Source organism: Pelophylax lessonae (assembly GCF_965119305.1).
Source record: "Pelophylax lessonae genome assembly, chromosome: 3".
NCBI classification, from domain to species: domain Eukaryota; kingdom Metazoa; phylum Chordata; class Amphibia; order Anura; family Ranidae; genus Pelophylax; species Pelophylax lessonae.
Genome location: NC_138770.1, coordinates 455,467,727 through 455,486,556, shown reverse-complemented (window position 1 = coordinate 455,486,556; position 18,830 = coordinate 455,467,727). Strand labels below are relative to the sequence as shown.

General features: G+C 46.0%; 1 protein-coding gene across 2 annotated transcripts in view; it reads left to right on the top strand.

Annotated features, from left to right (window-relative positions):
- Nucleotides 1-18,830, top strand: part of TAB2 (TGF-beta activated kinase 1 (MAP3K7) binding protein 2) — a 176,596-nt gene that overhangs the window by 150,338 nt on the left and 7,428 nt on the right. For both annotated transcript variants that reach the window (XM_082249805.1, XM_082249804.1), the window contains exons 6-7: nucleotides 7,814-7,907; nucleotides 10,691-10,786. In XM_082249805.1, coding sequence (XP_082105931.1) covers nucleotides 7,814-7,907; nucleotides 10,691-10,786 — 190 coding nt within the window. The remainder of the gene's footprint in view (nucleotides 1-7,813; nucleotides 7,908-10,690; nucleotides 10,787-18,830) is intronic.

Genomic DNA, 18,830 nt, shown 5'->3' with positions numbered 1-18,830 from the left:
TAAAGGGGCAGTACACCTTTTTTTTCTAACATTGCTGGGGCATGGATTCTCAGGATTGCAAGTTTCCTCCCACCTTGGTGGGGGGCCAAGGGGCTGCTGCTTCCCCCGAGGGGGCTGATCTGGCTACTATTGTGGCAAACTTGGCTGCTCAGGTGCAGATGCTGGTGGCTGATCGATCCACAAAACGGCCCAGAGTGTCTATTTCCTCTGATTCAGAGGGCGATGGGGCTGCTATGGCTGGAGTTCCCTTCTCAGGGTCTCACTCATCTCTAGACCTTGTGGGGTCTGAGGGGGAGGCTGAGGTGGAAGGGGTTAATTCTCCTCCTGGCTCGTCTGAAGAGCTTGCACTCATGGATGAGTTGGTTGCTTCTATCAAGCAAACGCTGCATTTGCAGGATGAACCATGTCCTCCTGCTTTGATGTCCTCTTATGGGACGCAAAGGAAACGCAAAACATCGCAGGTTTTTCCTTGCTCTACGGAATTTCAGCGCGCGGTTGATGAGCAATGGCGCAATTTAAAGAAGCCTTTTGCTGTGCCAAGTAGGTTCAAACTGCGTTATCCATTTACACCCACCACTGATGAGCGTTGGTGTGTCCCGCCTCAGGTGGATCATGCAGTGGCGATTTTGAATAAATCCACTGCGATCCCCGCTGAGGATACCCCGGTGTTCCGGGACCCTACGGACAGGAGATTGGAGTCCCTGGCCCGTCATGCCTATACGGTTGCTGGTTCTATGCTGAAGCCTATTTTTGCTTCCATTATGGCAGCCCAGGCTATTGCGGATTGGACCCAGGTGCTCAGGCGCACCCTGGTGGCTGACTCTGCCCCGCCGACAACTTTGGCTATGGTGGATCAAATTCATCAGGGTGTCATGTATTTGTGTGATGCGGACTTAGATTTGGTCCCTTTGGCTGCGCGTCTTTCAAGTGTGGCGGTATTGAACCGTCGCCTGATATGGCTGAAATGTTGGTCTGTTGACCAATCTTCTCGCAAGACTTTAGCTAATTTGCCCTACGCGGGATCCTGCCTTTTTGGCGAATCTTTGGATACTCTGATAAAGGGAATTTCTGGGGGTAAGAGCACTCTCTTGCCCCAAACTCACAAGAATAAGTTTGTTCGTGGTAAGAAGAATACCTCTTTTAGGCCCTCTCAGGGGTCCTTTCGGGCCTTTCGGTCGCACTATAAGGGCAAGCCCTTCAAGGGCCAAGGCTCCCAGAAGAAGCCGTGGACGGGTAAGCAGAAGTCCGGCCAGTCCGGGTCTGCTACCCATAACAATGCGGCCTGAAGGGACGCCCTCACCTGGTTCTGGGGTGGGGGGACGTTTGCTCGGTTTTCTTCAACCCTTGCTGGACCGCATTCGGGACAGGTGGGTTCAGGAAATCGTTCGATCTGGATACAAGATCGAGTTTCTCTCTCGGCCGGCGGGCAGATTTTTCCCCTCAAACCTTCAGCTGACTCCGGAGCGCTTGCAGGATCTGCGCCTGGCGGTGCGGGACCTGCGGGCCCAGGGAGTGGTGGTTCCGGTGCCTCATTGGGACAGATTTCGGGGCTTCTATTCCAATCTGTTCACTGTGCCCAGAAAGGAGGGCAAGGTACGTCCGATTTTGGACTTGAAAGCTCTGAACCGCTTTGTGCGGGTTCGCAAGTTCCGCATGGAATCCCTGCACTCGGTGGTGGCTGCCCTGGTTCCGGGGGAATTCATGGCCTCTATCGATCTGAAGGATGCGTACCTTCACATCCCCATTTTCAAGGGTCACCAGAGGTACCTTCGATTCGCCATTGCGGAGGATCATTACCAATTCGTGGCGTTACCCTTTGGTCTCGCTTCGGCTCCGCGGGTTTTCTCCAAGGTGCTTGCGCCGGTTCTGGCTTTATTGAGAGCCCAGGGCATTTCTGTCCTGGGGTATCTGGACGATATCCTGATTCGGTCTGCGACCAGTCAGGGCCTGGTGACCGACCTGTCCATCACGATGCAGACTCTGCAGGAGTTCGGGTGGACGATAAATTTTCCAAAGTCAACTCTGTGTCCGTCGGTTCGTCTTCCCTACCTGGGAATGCTCCTGGACTCTGCTCAAGCGAAGGTCTTCCTGCCGGAAGACAAGCTCCGGACGCTTCAGGACGCAGTCCAGTCCCTCAGGGACAATCAGTGCTCGTCCCTCTGGATGCGTATGAGGTGTCTGGGATTGATGGTCTCGGCCTTCGAGGCGATCCCTTTTGCCCAGTTTCACACGCGGGGTCTCCAGGCGGAGATTCTGGCCGAGTGGGATGGGCGACCGCAATCTCTGGATCTACAGATCTCATTGAGTCATCATACCAGAAGGGATCTTCTGTGGTGGATCCGGTCCCCGGCGGTGTCGGGGGGCAAGTCTTTTCGCCCTTTCTCGTGGACGGTGATCACCACGGATGCCAGCCTGTCGGGCTGGGGTGGTGTTCTGGGCGTTCTGTCCGCCCAGGGAACTTGGTCGGAGGAGGAATCCTCCCTTCCGATCAACATTCTGGAATTGCGAGCAATAAATCTCTGCCTTCTGCGTTGGACGGACAGGCTTCAAGGCCGTCCGGTTCGGGTGCAGGCGGACAATGCCACAACGGTGGCCTACATCAACCACCAAGGGGGCACCAGGAGTGCCCGAGCGGCTCGGGAAGTAGCCGACATTCTGTCTTGGGCCGAGACGCACGTCCCGCCGATAACGGCAGTTCACATTCCGGGGGTGGAGAACTGGCAGGCGGACTATCTGAGTCGCCAGACCCTGGACCAGGGAGAATGGTCCCTTCACCCGGATGTCTTTCAGATGCTGTGCGCGAAGTGGGGGTCCCCAGATGTGGACCTGTTCGCGTCTCGTCTAAACAACAAGGTGAAAAGGTTCGTAGCAAGGACGCGCGATCCTCGGGCAGACGCCTCAGACGCGTTAGTGGCGCCCTGGCGTCAGTATCGTCTGATGTATGCCTTTCCACCAATTCAGCTGCTGTCCAGGTTCCTTCGCAGGTTGGTCTCGGAACCGCACACGGTGATTCTGGTGGCGCCGGACTGGCCTTGCAGGTCTTGGTCCGCAGACCTTGTGAATCTGTCGGTCGACGCTCCGTGGCGTCTACCTCTTCGAGAAGACCTCCTGTCTCAAGGACCGATATTCCATCCTGCTTTACAGTCGCTGGCTTTAACGGCCTGGCTGTTGAAAGCCAGGTCCTGAAGGATCATTCCCACTTTGATCAAGGCCAGGAAGGCCTCTTCGGGGAAGATTTACTACCGTACTTGGAAGGTGTATTTTGCCTGGTGTGAGTCCAGGGGGTATTCCCCTCGCTCATACTCGGTATCGAGAGTGTTGGCTTTCCTTCAAACGGGCGTGGACCAGCGTTTGGAGTAGGCCATGATTAAGGGTCAGATTTCTGCGCTGGCTGTTCTTTCAACGCCCTGTGGCGTCTAATTCTTTGGTTAGCACCTTTGTTCAAGGGGTGCGACACTTGGCCCCTCCTCGGTGGGATCCTTTACCTCCATGGGATTTGAACCTTGTTCTGTCCGTGTTACAGCATGCTCCATTTGAAAAGATCAGGGAGATCTCGTTGTCTCTGTTATCCAAGAAGGTTGTTTTTTTGGTAGTGATCACTTCGGCTCGCAGGGTGTCGGAGCTGGCAGCCTTGTCCTGCAGCTCTCCCTACTTGGTGATTCACTTGGATAAGGTGGTCTTACGTCCTAACCCTTCTTTTCTTCCGAAGAGGATCTCGGAATTTCACCTCAATGAGGACATTGTCTTGCCTTCGCTTTGCGCGAAGCCTAAGCATCCAAAGGAGGTGGCTTTGCATTCCTTGGATGTTCGGGCGATCAGGGTTTGTAAGAGAATTGAGGGATGGCGCTCAGATGTGTACACTATAAACAAACAACCCCAGTATGGACTCCAATAGATAGTCTCTTGAAAATTTATTGTAGATCCGATAATAAAACAATACAATGCACAGACATTTCACAGTCCTACCGCTCCCAGAAGCCTCTGTGTCTCCCCACTAGTTGATGTGTAGAAACCCTTGGTGGGTTCATGGGGACCTGATGATAAGCCAGGAGGGTCGTGGCTGGCAGATGAAACGACGGACCGGATCGACAGCGGGGGGGCTCAAACGATCTAGTATGCGGCCGCCTTCCTAGACCGGAGCCTCAGCGTTACACTCACTCAATGCCTGCCGTGAGCACCGGAGGCGCACGTTGATGACGTCACCTCGCCGGGCCGGAAGTCCGTGAATAGCCAGCCGAGGAGTCACTCAGAGGCCGTGAGGGGCGGAGAGATGAGTGTCTGCACTTCTGTGGAGCCTCCCGATTGCCACAACGACATGTTTCGCTACAATTGTAGCTTTGTCAAGTTGTGGCTGAAAGGCAATCGGAGGCTCTAAGAAGCCAAATGGTGGGAGGGATTAGGCTCCCTGGCCAATAATAAAAAGGGGAGGAAGATCCCCCTAATTAAATCCGGAACAAACCACATATTGAACCATAGGGTTAAATGGAGAAAAACATACACATATACATATATAAAAAGAAAAAGAAAAAATCTGGATTAAAACGAAAACTAATGTATTGGAGACCCAGAGTATTTCGTGGAGATGTATAAAATATTATAATTTTGTATTAAAAATCATGCATGAATCAGTATATATAAAAAAAACTTCATGGGAGCATATATACTAGGCTGTCATATTATATATTCATAATAAATACACATACTGATTTAAAAATACTAAAACTTTAAATACATATTGATTCTATAAAAATACCTATAGAAATTATATAAATCTCTATATGTCTATATGACTCGATTGGTTAAAAGCTTACAAATATTAAACATAATTTTTTAAAAATAATTTTTTAAAAAATTCTTTAAAAAAAATTTTTTTCAAGACTTTTCAAGCTCTTGGATTAGCGCCAGAACTTCTAATTGGGGCGATCAGGGTTTACCTGTCATCGACTAAGTCCTTTCGCAAGTCGGATTCTCTTTGTCCTTCCAGAGGGTCCTCGGAAGGGCATGGCAACGTCGGCTGCGACCATCGCCAAATGGATCAGACAGACCATTGTGCAAGCCTATGCTTTGAAGGGGAAGGTTCCTCCTTTCCCTGTGAAGGCGCACTCTACCAGGTCTCTGAGTACGTCTTGGGCCTATCATCATCAGGCTTCTGTGGCCCAGGTGTGTAAGGCGGCGACTTGGTCGTCAGTTCACACCTTCTCCAAATTCTACAAGGTGGATGTTCAGGCATCGGCGGATGCTTCCTTTGGCCGCAAAGTTCTTAGTGCTGCGGTGCCTTAGGGTCCCTTGTTTTTGGGTGCTTGGCTGTTGGGATGTCTTTATCCCTGGGTTACTTTTTTTCCTGGGTGGTTGCTCCTGTTGAGCACGTTTTTTTCCTGTTGCCCAGTTGGTTTCCTTACTTTGGTATGGTTCCTTTTTCTCTGATGTGGGTACTGCGTTGCTTTAGGCGCGGCTGCGTTTTTTCCCACCCCTCATGTCTACACTGCTATGGGACGTCCCCATTAGTGATGAATATAAAGTGGCGGCGACTGTCGGAGGACGTAAGAGAAAACTGAATTTTTGTAAAATCTTACCTGTAAAATTCCTTTCTCTGAGTCCTCCGACAGTCACCGCCCCCGCCCCTCTTTCGGGGTTTGTTTATGTACTCTACTGCTATGCTACTGAAACTGAGTTGGGAATGCAGGAAGCAGGGAGGTATTGACTGAGGGGACCACCCCCTAGGGGTGGGATATGCTAAAAGCTTTGATATTAATAAATTTTGTTGCCTAGCTACTCCTGCGGAGAAAAGGTCAATAACCCATTAGTGATGAATATGAAGTGGCGGCGACTGTCGGAGGACTCAGAGAAAGGAATTTTACAGGTAAGATTTTACAAAAATTCCGTTATATTTTTTTTTTTACACAAAGTTGTCAATTTATAAGATATTTCTAATACATAGCATGTACATAGCAAAAATTACACCCCAAAATACATTCTGCTACTCCTCCTGAGTATGGCGATACCACATATGTGAGACTTTGTCACAGCATAACCACATACAGAGACCCAACATGCAAGGAGCACCGTCAGGTGTTCTAGGAGCCTAAATTACACATATAATTTTCTAACGACCATTCATATTTTTGAAGGCCCTGGAGCACCAGGACAATGGAATTACCCACAAAATGACCCCATTTTGGAAAGCAAACACCCTAACATATAATCTAGGAGGCATGGGCTTCAGATAGGTACTCAGGTACACTGATCGGCTTCAGAAAGGTACTCTGGTACTCTGATGGGCTGCAAACAGGTACTCGGGTAATCTGATGGGCTGCAGACAGGTACTCGGGCACTCTGATGGGCTGCAGAGGTACTCGGGCACTCTGATGGGCTGCAGAGGTAATCGGCCACTCTGATGGGCTGCAGAGGTACTCGGGCACTATGATGGGCTGCAGAGGTACTCGGGTACTATGATGGGCTGCAGAGGTACTCGGGTACTATGATGGGCTGCAGAGAGGTACTCGGGTACTATGATGGGCTGCAGAGGGGTACTATGATGGGCTGTAGAGAGGTACTCTGGTACTATGATGGGCTGCAGAGAGGTACTCTGGTACTATGATGGGCTGCAGAGAGGTATTTGGATACTCTGATGTGCTGGAGACAGGTACCCAGATACTTTGATGGGCAGGAGACAGGTACTCTATTGGGCTGCAGATAGGTACTCTGATGGGCTGGTGACAGGTACTCTGGTACGCTGATGACATGTTCTTGGCTACTCTGATGGGCTGCAGAGAGGTAATTGGGTTCTCTGATGGGCTGGAGACAGGTACTCGGGTACTCTGGGCTGGAGACAGGTACTCATGGTACTCTGATGGGATACAGAGAGGTACTTGGGTACTCTGATGGGCTGGTGACAGGTACTCGGGTTCTCTGATGACAGGTACTCGGAGTACCTGTCACCAGCCCATCCGAGTACCTGTCGCCAGCCCATCCGAGTACCTGAGTACCTGTAATCAGAGTACCTGATGGACTGGTGACAGGTACTCGGGTACTTTGATGGGCTAGTGACAGGCCCTCTTTATGGGGGGGGGGGGGGGAGAGAGAGAGAGACAATCAGTGTGATTTACTGTGCATGTAATCGGAAACTAGCTGTTACCGCAATCTCTTTCTTACACAGGATCAGTGTGTAACAGTTACCATGGTCTCTGTTGATATTCTGTGGACACAGCCGGTCACATGGTAAAGAGCCTATTTCATTGGCTCTTTACTCTTATCAGGGATGAACTGTGTCAGAGTGACACTCTCCATCCCCAATTGCCGCTGGCGCGCACGAAAGGCGTGCACGAGGAAAGTGCATGTGGCCGGCTATGATTGGACACAGCCGGTCACATGGTAAAGAGCCATTTTTTAATGGCTCTTTATACCGACCGGGAATGGGCTGTGTCCCGACAGACACACCGCATCCCTGATCACTGTGCTGCGTGCTCCCGGGGGGGGGGGGGGGGCGGGAGAGCAGCGGGAACGGGTGGACGTCATACGCCTGCCCGGATGGATGGAGTGTTCCTGCCGGCATCATTTTACAATGCGTTGGTATGGAACTGGTTAAGAAAGCCAAAGGGCAAAAACTGTGTGGTGGTTTCAGTGAACAGAAACTATTTTATTTCCGTGAAGTTAGACTTCCAAATAAAGAGAGATTTAAAAAAAAATTCAAAAAGATGTTTGCTAGACATCTGTAATAATGATTTACTGTGGAATCCATGTGCCAGTAATTTGTGTGCCCAGTAACGTGCTGTCATGGTTTTGATGTATAAAGTGGTGTTCTTTATCTTTCTAGCTGGAAGAAATGCAGCAGTTAAGGAGTTGTAACAGACAGCTGCAGATTGATATAGACTGCCTCACCAAAGAAATAGACCTTTTTCAGGCAAGAGGTAAGTAGCCTAGTATAAGGTGTAATGTTCTGTAATGTTGTTTGCATTCGACATTCTGTTCACTTCAAATATAAATGTGCATAGTTTCTGCCTAGTGCACGTGGCTTAAAGTGGAATGGTCCTGAATAAAATATGGGGTGGTGTTGATTGTATGAGATTTTCCTACATGTCAATCCACAGAATTATTTCATGATTTTCTTACCTTTCTGCCTGCTGGGAAGGAGTTGCTGACAGCAGATCTCCTAAATTAATCTTGTGTCTCGTTCAACGATTGTTGGCCGTGAGTTATCGGCTTGTTATTATGATGATTCCGACAACCGACTGCGACTTTTCGGCCCGAAAGAAATCTGGTGTGCATGCTATAAAATTTTTGTTGGCCGTCAACAGAATGGCCGATTTTCCATCAGTCAGTACAGATTTCGGCAAACAAAAATCAGATGAGCAAGACTGGGCATGCTCAGAGAAGAAAAAACACACGGAAAGTAAACCAGCACATGACATCACTTCTGAAGTTGGTTGTTGTTGGCGAGAAAATTAGTGTGCAGTCTAGAGCACATTTCAACCAACACAACAACACTGGACAAAAGACGGCTGATCGGTCGGCCAACAATCGTGTGTGTGCGAGGCATAAGTCTTGTGTTCATGTTATTATGTAGCAATCAGGTGAATGAGAGGGAGCTATCCATGTTTCTGTAGTCACCCAGTACATCCATTTTTTTACCACTTTTGTTTGCACTGTATTACCCGATTGGCTGGAAGGAATAGTATTTTTTGACCACTACATGATTATGCGTAGGAGATGCAACCTAAAAAAAAAAAAAAAAAGAGTTCAACCATGTTTCTTTGGCATATCGCCTACACTCTGCTGGCAATAATGTCTGGAAAGCTGTAGCAGGTGTCAAGGACTGAATGCTGGATGTCAAATTGCCTGTCATGACATTCTCGGTTTGACAGAAGTGTCTTAGCTACTTTTGTGTGTAATGACATGTAAATGATCTCTGCAAGTGCCATTGAGTGATTCAATGTAATTTGAATGGGGCGGGGTTTGAATCGTAGATAGGTTGGGGATTCGGCATAAAAGATTTCATAGTTTTACATCTTTAACACAACCAAAAACACCACTCTGTTGCCTAGAAATGTAAAAAAAAAAAACAAAAGCCCCTCTTGGAACACGTCCACTAGCCTATTAACTCTCAGTTGCTAGCATATGCACAGATTCGCAACATGCAGCTTCCCGTAAACCATGGTGGCTACTAGGATGAAACTATTTGACGGTAGCAATATATTACAGTGAATCTTCTATATAGTGAAACAAAATGTGTCCTCTAAATAAAACCAAAAAAAAATTGTAAGAATATGCATAAATCATAAGAGACTAATAATAAAATGTATAATGAATTTGTGTTCATATGCATTATTCAAGAAAGCGATAACTCCAGATGTGTTTCTCAACTCCTCTTCTCAGCAAACCACCACCTTATTGATCCAGGACCCGTGTAATTACAAATTGGATGCTTACCCTCAAAGGTGAACTTCATAAATTACAAGAGTTCTGAATCCACTTATTTAGGCTAGCATAGCAATTCCCAGCCTGCAAAGACCAGCGTAACGAAGGATATTCCATAGCCACTCTCCTCTGCCAGCACCACCTCCACTTCACTATCTGTCTCCAACAAGGACTGATAATCTGAGAAAGTATTAAATAGAAGTGGTGCTGGCAGAGGAAAGTTTCTGTGGAATCGTTACGTCTTTGAAGGCTTTGGAATTGTTGCTGTCTTCAAGCGGATTCAGATCTCTTGTAATTTAAGAGGTCCACCTTTGAGGGTAAGCATCCAATCTGTAATTACATGGGTGCTGCCAGATCAATAGGATGGTGATTTGCTGAGAAGAGTTGAGATACACATCTTGAGTAATTACTTTTTTGGGGGTTTTTTTTTACTATTTAAATGATACCTTTTGTTTCAATATATAGAAGATTTTTTAATACTGTTGATTTTATACAGTTTTTTTTATTATTTAAAGAGCGGTGTGTGTGTGTGTGTGTATATATATATATATATATATATATATATATATATATATATATATATAATTATACCATTTGTTGGATGTCTACAGTATACAATATATTCCAAAGACTTTGAGTGAAAAGGTAGTATTTGGGGAGAGTACTGCATACTGTTTGTAGGTTTGAAATAAAGAAAACGAATGCGGCCACTACATCTAAGGACTTGTAGGCCGCAATATATTATATGTTTTGTTAAATTCTATGTATGCTGTCATGTGGATGTGAGGAAAATTAAAGTAGCGCTAAAGGCAAAAAAAAAATTTTTTCCCTATTTCGGATATAGCAGGGTAAGGTTATAACCCCAGTCAGGTTGTTTTTTGTTTTTGCCATCTTTTTCCCACTGGAGAGATTTTCCTTTACTTCCTGTCCCATAGCCCAAACAGGAAGTCAGCTGAAATCCCTCCATAGTGAGGGAATCCCAGACTGTCACTAGAACAAGTGTCAGCATTGGAAGATTTCCCTTTTTTATTTTTTTTTTTATTTTTTTTTTACTGTTCTGGGGATACCCCACAATTTGTGATTTTTCTTTTTACTTTCAATAATGATGGTAAACAGGACAAATAGGGTAAATCTCCCTAATGGGAACATAGAACGCAATGAAAACTTGCCAAGGATTCTAATCCCTCCCCACTTTATCCAAAATTAAAACAAAAAAAAATGTAACCTTTTTAATTTAAATGTTTGATCACAAAGGAATAACTTTTTTTTTCTTTAGGGCCACATTTCGATCCAAGTGCCATTCATAACTTCTATGATAACATTGGATTTCTTGGCCCAGTGCCACCCAAACCTAAAGGTACAGCATCCATTGGTAAGTTGTATTATTTTTTTTCCATTTACTTACCTGTCAGGCTGGTCACGTGATTTTGCAGAGCGCTCATCAGATCTTCAGTTGTTAATGGTCAACAGTAATGCAGTGTGTGTAGGGAGGAGTGTCCCTTTTTATTAAAAAAAAAAAATATATATATATATAGATATATATAGATATATATATATATTTGCAGAATTTTAATTGCTTACAAATTTTTATTTTTGTTTTGGAAAATTTTTTAAAACTATAGTTAAGTTGTAAACTCTTGTTTAACCACGTATCTAGACCTACTATATACTGTCAGAGTCTGAGGGTTTAACCACCTGCCTACCGCTCACAGTAAATATAATGCGAGTGGGCAGCAGGTACAGGCACAGTTATGTACATGTAAGTGACCGGCCGCCTTCCAGGTTTGGCATGCGCACCCCCTAGTGACCCGTGCTGTGATTGGACACAGCACGAGTTTGGCAGCAGATTTCAGCCAATTATTTTGGCTAAAACTGTATAAATAGAAACCGCAATCTAGCTCCCCCCGAAAAGCAGGGAGAAAAAAACAGCCAAATTAGTAAGTAAAAGCAGCACACAGTGCAAACATTACATTTGTTAGGCACATTGTAACCGCTTGATTGCCTCTAGATGTTGATCCTATCCCAACCACTGTCAATAGTTCAGTGTACAGTATTATCACTGTATTAGGGTCACTAGCAACATCAGTGTCCGTGTACCTCCCAGCCAGTGTCTGTTAGCACCAGATTATACGCCAGCCTATTACAAGTCCCACTATAAGTCACCGATCGCCCCCATTACAGTATAGCATCTATAGCTGCATAAATTCCAGTATAAATACCCTATCTTGTAGACGCTATAACTTGTAGACATGTAGCAGAATATTTTGGCCTAAATTTATGAAATGCAATTTTTACATTTTTATTGGATATGTTTTATAATAAAGTAGTTTTAAAGTGTTTTATTTCCCAAAATGTTGTTTTTTTTTTTTTTTTCGTTTATAGTATAAAAAAATAAAAACCCCAGTGATGATTAACCACTTAAGCCCCGGAAGATTTTACCCCCTTCCTGACCAGGTCCTATTTTGTGATTTGGCACTGCGTGACTTTAACGGACAATTGCGCGGTCGTGCGCGCTGTACCCAAATGAAATTGGCGTCCTTTTTTTCCCACAAACAGAGCTTTCTTTTGGTGGCATTTGATCACCTGTGCGATTTTTTTTTTTTTTTTTTTTTTTTTTTTTTCATGCGCTATAAACAAAAAAAAGAGCGACAATTTTTTGCAAAAATAACAATATTTTTCACATTTTTTTTTATATGAAATTCCCCCCCCAAAAAAAATATTAAGATCAAAATTTCTCTTACGTCCTCCGACAGTCGCCGCCCACTCATACAGTCTTCACTTATGGGGTATTGACTTCATCTTCACAGGAATTTCTAGGCATAAGACTTGTAAAAGAACAATAAATCTACATAGTCACACCCATGGGGGCTGTCCTTCTAGTCCAATACCCCCCTGCAATAGCCATCCCAATTCAGTTTGTCTTCTGCCTAGCTTCAGGAGTGGATAGGCTTCCCTGTGCTGAGGCTACAGTCTCAGCCTTTCTCTTTTTCTCTTATGATTTATTTTCAAGAGATGTCATTTTTTCTTTACATTGCTAGCTGTTTATTTTATCAGCACTAGTTAGTGGATCTTCGGATGAAGACGGCGTCTGCAGAGCTGGGAATCGGACTGACCGTCCTAGTTCTCCAGGACAGAGGGTCAGATGGAATCCCAGCCCGCCATCGAGCGTTTTGCAGGCTATGTGTTCGCCCTGGCCTCACAAACGACCCATCCCTGTCCATCAGGCATGCAGCCATGTGAGGTGGCTACCTCACTGGACACAGCATAGCTTCGTCCGTGCACTACTAGTGTCCTGCGTTTTTGGCTGGCGGCACTCTCCTGCCATCTGAAGGTGGGCAGTTTCCCGCTTGATATGAGGCACCCCACGCCATCGGGTACAGGTACAGTTGTATTCAAAATTATTCAACCCCCCCCAATGCTGTAAAGGGTTTTAGGGAATTTAGTGTACATTTGTAATTGTATTCAGAATGAAATCCTACAAGGACTTCTTAAAGAACCATGTGCAACTACTTAAAGAACCATATTCAACTAAAATGACATCGATTGGTTTTGTAATACAGTAGTAAATGTTTCTTTTGTTAATTCTTCATTGACACAATTATTCAACCCCTTAAAGACTACCACTCTGAAGAACAGCGGTTCATTGAAGTGTTTTCAATCAGGTATTGAAAACACCTGTGGATGTCAGGGAGCAGCAATAAAGCCTAATAAGCACCAATTAGGCAGCTTTAAAATGACTGTGATACTCAGCTCCTTCTAGACATGTACTGGTGTGGTTACAACCATGGTGAAGTCAAGAGAATGGTCCAGGAAGACAAGAGAAGAGGTGATTACTCTTCACAGGAAGGGCAATTTCTATAAGAAGATTGCAAAGATGTTAAACATACCAAGAGACATCATAGGAAGCATCATTCGCAAATTCAAGGCAAAGGGCACTGTTGAAACGCTACCTGGTCGTGGCAGAAAGAAGATGCTGACTTCGACTGCTGTGCGCTACCTGAAGCATCGAGTGGAGAAAAGTCCCTGTGTGACTGCTGAGGAACTGAGAAAAGATTTGTCAGATGTGGGTACTGAAGTTTCTGCTCAGACAATACGGCGCACACTGCGTAATGAAGGCCTCCATGCCAGAACTCCCAGGAGCACCCCCTTGCTGTCTCCAAAGAATAAGAAGAGTCGACTGCAGTATGCCAAAAGTCATGTGGACAAACCACAGAAGTTTTGGGATAGTGTTCTGTGGACTGATGAAACAAAATTAGAACTGTTTGGGCCCATGGATCAACGCTATGTTTGGAGGAGAAAGAACAAGGCCTATGAAGAAAAGAACACCTTGCCTACTGTGAAGCATGGCGGGGGGTCAATCATGCTTTGGGGCTGTTTTGCTTCTGCAGGTACAGGAAAGCTTCAGCGTGTGCGAGGTACTATGAATTCTCTTCAGTACCAGGAGATATTGGATGACAATGTGATGCAGTCCGTCACAAACCTGAGGCTTGGGAGACGTTGGACCTTTCAACAGGACAATGATCCCAAGCATACCTCCAAGTCCACTAGAGCATGGTTGCAGATTAAAGGCTGGAACATTTTGGAGTGGCCATCACAGTCACCAGACTTAAATCCGATTGAGAACCTCTGGTGGGACTTAAAGAAAGCAGTTGCAGTGCACAAGCCTAAGAATGTGACTGAACTGGAGGCTTTTGCCCATGACGAATGGGCGAAGATACCCGTAGATCGCTGCAAGACACTTGTGTCAAGCTATGCTTCACGTTTAAAAGCGGTTATAACTGTAAAAGGATGTTGTACTAAGTACTAAGATTGAATGTCACTTGGGGGTTGAATAAAACTGATAATGATGTGAGCACAGAAAAGACATTTGTGGTTATTTCATTATAAATGTTATGTTATATTTGTCTGACCTACACGTGCCTCTTTGATTTAATTGTAAGCAGGATGACTGAATGATCAAAATCAATGTCAAACTGCCAAAACAATCAATTTCAGTGGGGGTTGAATAATTTTGAATAGAACTGTAAGTACATTCTATGTGGGGCCTCTGTCTGGGGTCGGCAGTCCTGTGTGTCTGTGGTGTCCCCTGTGTCTGTGCGTTTTGGCTCCCTGGTCCCGGTCGCTGCGGGGTTTTTTATTCTCTCACAGCAGCGCTGTGTGGGGTTTTGGTGGTCCCTCTCCTAATGTCACTTTAGGGTGCTTGGGGATGCAGACACATGCGGCGACCCCTGCGGGGTTAAAAAAAGGGGTTGCTGTAGGTAGCGTGGCCCTTTTTGGGTCTCGCTCTTTTCAGGACCCGCAAGAGTCTGAGGGGGAGGCGGAGGTTGCAGGGGTGGATGATTCCACCCCTGGGTCACCCGAGGAACGCGCAGCTATGGATGAATTGATCCTAGCAGTAAAGGAAACACTACATTTGGAGGATGAGCCCACCCCTCCGGGCGTTGTCCTTTTTTGGTACACACAGGACCCGCAAGATGGCGCAGGTTTTCCCTTGCCCCGCAGAGTTTCACCACAAGGTGAATGAGCTATAGCGTAATTTAAAACACACCTTCGTGGTGCCTATGAAGTTTCAGCTTCTCTTCCCTTTTTCGGCTACTACGGCTGCTCGCTGGTGTGTGCCTCAAGTGGATCACACGGTAGCCAGGTTGAACAAAGCTACCCTGCTCCCCGCCGAGGACTCCCCGGTGTTTAGGGATCCTACTGATAGGAGACTGGAATCTCTTGCCCGTCATTCCTACATGGTGGCGGGTTCCTTGCTCAAGCCTGTTTTTGCCTCGTGATGGTGACTCAGGCTGTGGCGGATTGGACCAAGGTGCTAAAACGCACACTCGTGGCCGACTCTGCCCCTCCCACTACAGTGGAGGTGGGGGATCAGATTTATCGTGGGGTCATGTATTTGTGCGATGCGACTCTAAATGAGGCCCCTTTGGCGATACACCTGTCCAGTGTTGCTGTGGTTAACCATCGCTTAATCTGGCTAAAATGATGGTCGGCTGACCAAAAATCCAGGAAGATGGTGGCTGACATCCCCTATGCGGGGTCTCGCCTTTTTGGGCAATCCTTGGACGAATTGGTTAAAGGAGTCACTGGGGGTAAGAGCACTCTGCTGCCCCAGAATCCTAAGGGCAAGTTTTTCCCGCGGTAAGCGGGGCCCATCTTTTAAACCTACTCAAGGGTCCTTTCGTGTCTTCAAGGCGCAGAACAAGGGTAAACTCTTCAAGGTCCAAGGTAGTCAGAAAAAGCCCTGGTTTGGCAAACAAAAATCCGGCCAGGCTGGTGCGGCGGCTCAGTCCTCCTCTGCCTGAAGGGGCGCCCTCACCCGTTACAGGGGTGGGGGACGTTTGCGCGGTTTCCTCCAACCTTGGCTGTTCCGAATCACGGACAGGTGGGTTCAGGAAATCATTCGGTCAGGGTACAAGATCAAATTTCTTTCACGGCCGGCGAACAGATTCTTTCCCTCAAATCTTCATTTGACCCCAGGGCGGTTACAGGACCTACATCAAGCGGTGCAGGATCTTCTCGCTCAGGGGGTGATCGTCCCGGTGCCTCATCGGGACAGGTTTCGGGGTTTTTATTTGAATCTGTTGACCGTGCCCAGAAAGGAGGGCAAAGTGCGTTTGATTCTGGACTTAAAGCGCTGTGATAGGTACAGAGAACTCCCCGGCCTGGATGTGACGTCAGCTGCTGGGAGAGGAAACGGGCGGTGCGTCTGTACAGGCCAGGGGCTGTGATCGGATAGTACCTATCCGATCACAGCCCCTGGCCTGTACAGACGCACCGCCCGCTTCCTCTCCCGGCAGCTGACTGACGTCACATCCAGGCCGGGGAGTTCTCTGTACCTATCACAGCGCGCTGCAGCCCCTGTACAGACGCACCGCCCGCAGCTGACGTCACATCCAGGCGCGGCGGTGGTCCGTTACTGGGGAGTTCGGTTCCTGTGCGGCGGACTACAAGCTGGCTGGAGCCCCAGGGTGTGTGTAGTTACGCGGGGGCTGGCTGCACAAGCGGAAAAAGGCGAAAAAAACATAGTACTTTCAAGTTCTAATATCGAACGTTTTATCGTTCAATTTTTTTATTGCTATCGATCACGTGACGATCGCGATACATATCGGTATCGTTTTATCGCCCAGCCCTACTTTACAATCAATTACGATATGAAGGACATTTTTGTGGAGTGAACTGGCACTAATATGATATGTGGGAATATATTTATTTTAGACCACACTAAGGCCTCTTGCACACAATACTCCTGTTTGAGCATCTACTTTTTCCAAACGTTTTTTTTTTTTTTTTTTGTATGTATTTGCGCATATTTGTGTATATTTGTGCATATTTGCGTTCGTTGAGGCTTAAATTACTGACCAAAAATGCAGATTTTTCTATTTTGTTCTTACTGAAGAATGCACAGCGCTTGTTTACGTGCACAGGCACATTACAATTAATGGGCTGTATTTTAGCTCAGAAAAAAAGCTGTACTGAGCTTTTTCAAGCTGCGAGATGTTCAAACAGGAGTATCGTGTGCAAGAGGCCTTAGTAAAGCATTTTTACGGTTTAAAAAAAAAATTAAATGAAATATGCATTTCTTTTCAATTAGTTGTTATGCAATTTCTTGGATTATTTATTTATTTATTTATTTTTAGGTGCTATATCTATAGAAAGCATAACCCTGAAAATGAATTTCCCTGTACCTTTTATTTACCCTGCCCCTCCAAAGCATAACATCTTTACCTTTTAACCACTTGCCGACTGCCCACAGTATATTTTCTGCGGCGGTCAGCCCCTCCTGGGCAAAGCGGCGTAGTACTACGTCGCTCGCCCAGGAGCCTGCAGGGGGCTAGCGCGCGCCGCCGGAGGCGTGCTCCCGCTCGTTCCCTGACATCCCCACGCGAGAGACCAGCGGCTCCTATGTCCGCCGGTCACTCGCGATCTCCCGCTGGAGAGGGAGAAAGGCAGGCGGCTGATGTAAACAAAGCCGCCTGTCATTCTCCCTGGTGTAACTGCAGAGATCATACGATCCTGCTATGTAGGATCGTATGTCTCTGTGGTTACATCACAAGCCACGCCCCTTTACAGTTAGAATCACGCCCCTAGGGACACAGTTAACACCTTGATCACTAATAAAGTTAACCCCTTCCCTGCCAGTGTCATTTTTACAGTATCAGTGCATATGTATAGCACTGGTTACTGTAGTAATGTCACTGGTACCCCCAAAAGTGTTGAAAATGTTAGTCAGGGGTCCGATCAGTCTGCCGCAGTAGTTAGTAATCGCAATAACTTTTGCGTAAACCAATCAAAATACGCTTATTGCGATTTTTTTTTTTTTTTTTTTTTTTTTTTTTTTTTTTTTTTTTTACCAAAAATATGTAGCAGAAAACAAATTGGCCTAAAATGTTAAAAAAATTTGATTTTTTAATTTTTTTGGGGGAATTTCATATAAAAAATTTGAAAAATATTGTTTTTTCAAAATTGACACTCTTTTTTTTTTTGTTTATAGCGCAAAAAATAAAAATCGCACAGGTGATCAAATGCCACCAAAAGAAAGCCCTGTTTGTGGGAAAAAAAGAATGTCAATTTCATTTGGGTACAGCATCGCACGACCTCGCAATTGACCGTTAAAGTCACGCAGTGCCGAATTGCAAAATAGGCCCTGGACTTTCAGCAGGAAAATCCTCCGGGGCGGGGCTTAAGTGGTTAAGACTTTTTCATTTCTCTGGTTTCCAGAGTCGAAAACAAGTTTAGCAAACACCATGCTTGATAGGCTGTATTTAATTTGGTACCTTTATGGAAGTATTCTGGCACACACAATGAGCTGCAAATAATAAAAAACAAGTGCAGCACTATCCAAAAAAGCTCTCAAAGTGTAAATAGCAAAGATTATTAACACCTTCCCATTCTTCTCATGGTGCTGCTCCTATGCACTCATCCGTGGTGAGCTGTATCCCTCAGACACAGTGCATCCACTGATCAGGGTAACAAGCCGATGACGTAGGCTGTTTACCATGTGATCAGCTGTGTCCAGTCACCGCTGATCACATGAAAAGAAATGCCGGTTATCGGCATTTCCTCAGCACTGTCAGTGTCTGAGGAAAGGAAAGCCGATTACCAACTTTTCAGTTACAGGGGACATTTACATTGATAATCAGGGCACTGATCATTATCGAAACCTCATTGTGCAGGATAACTGTGCCAATCAGTACAGCCTCATCAGCACATATCAGTGAAGAAGAAAAATTACCTATTTGCAAAATTGTATAATCGAAACTTAACCACTTAAGCCCCAGAGGATTTGGCTGCTCAATGATCAGGCCCTATTTTGCGATTCGGCACTCCGCTATTTTAACGGACAGTTGCGCGGTCATGCGATGCTGTACCCAAACAAAATTAACTTCCTTTTTTCCCACAAATAGAACTTTCTT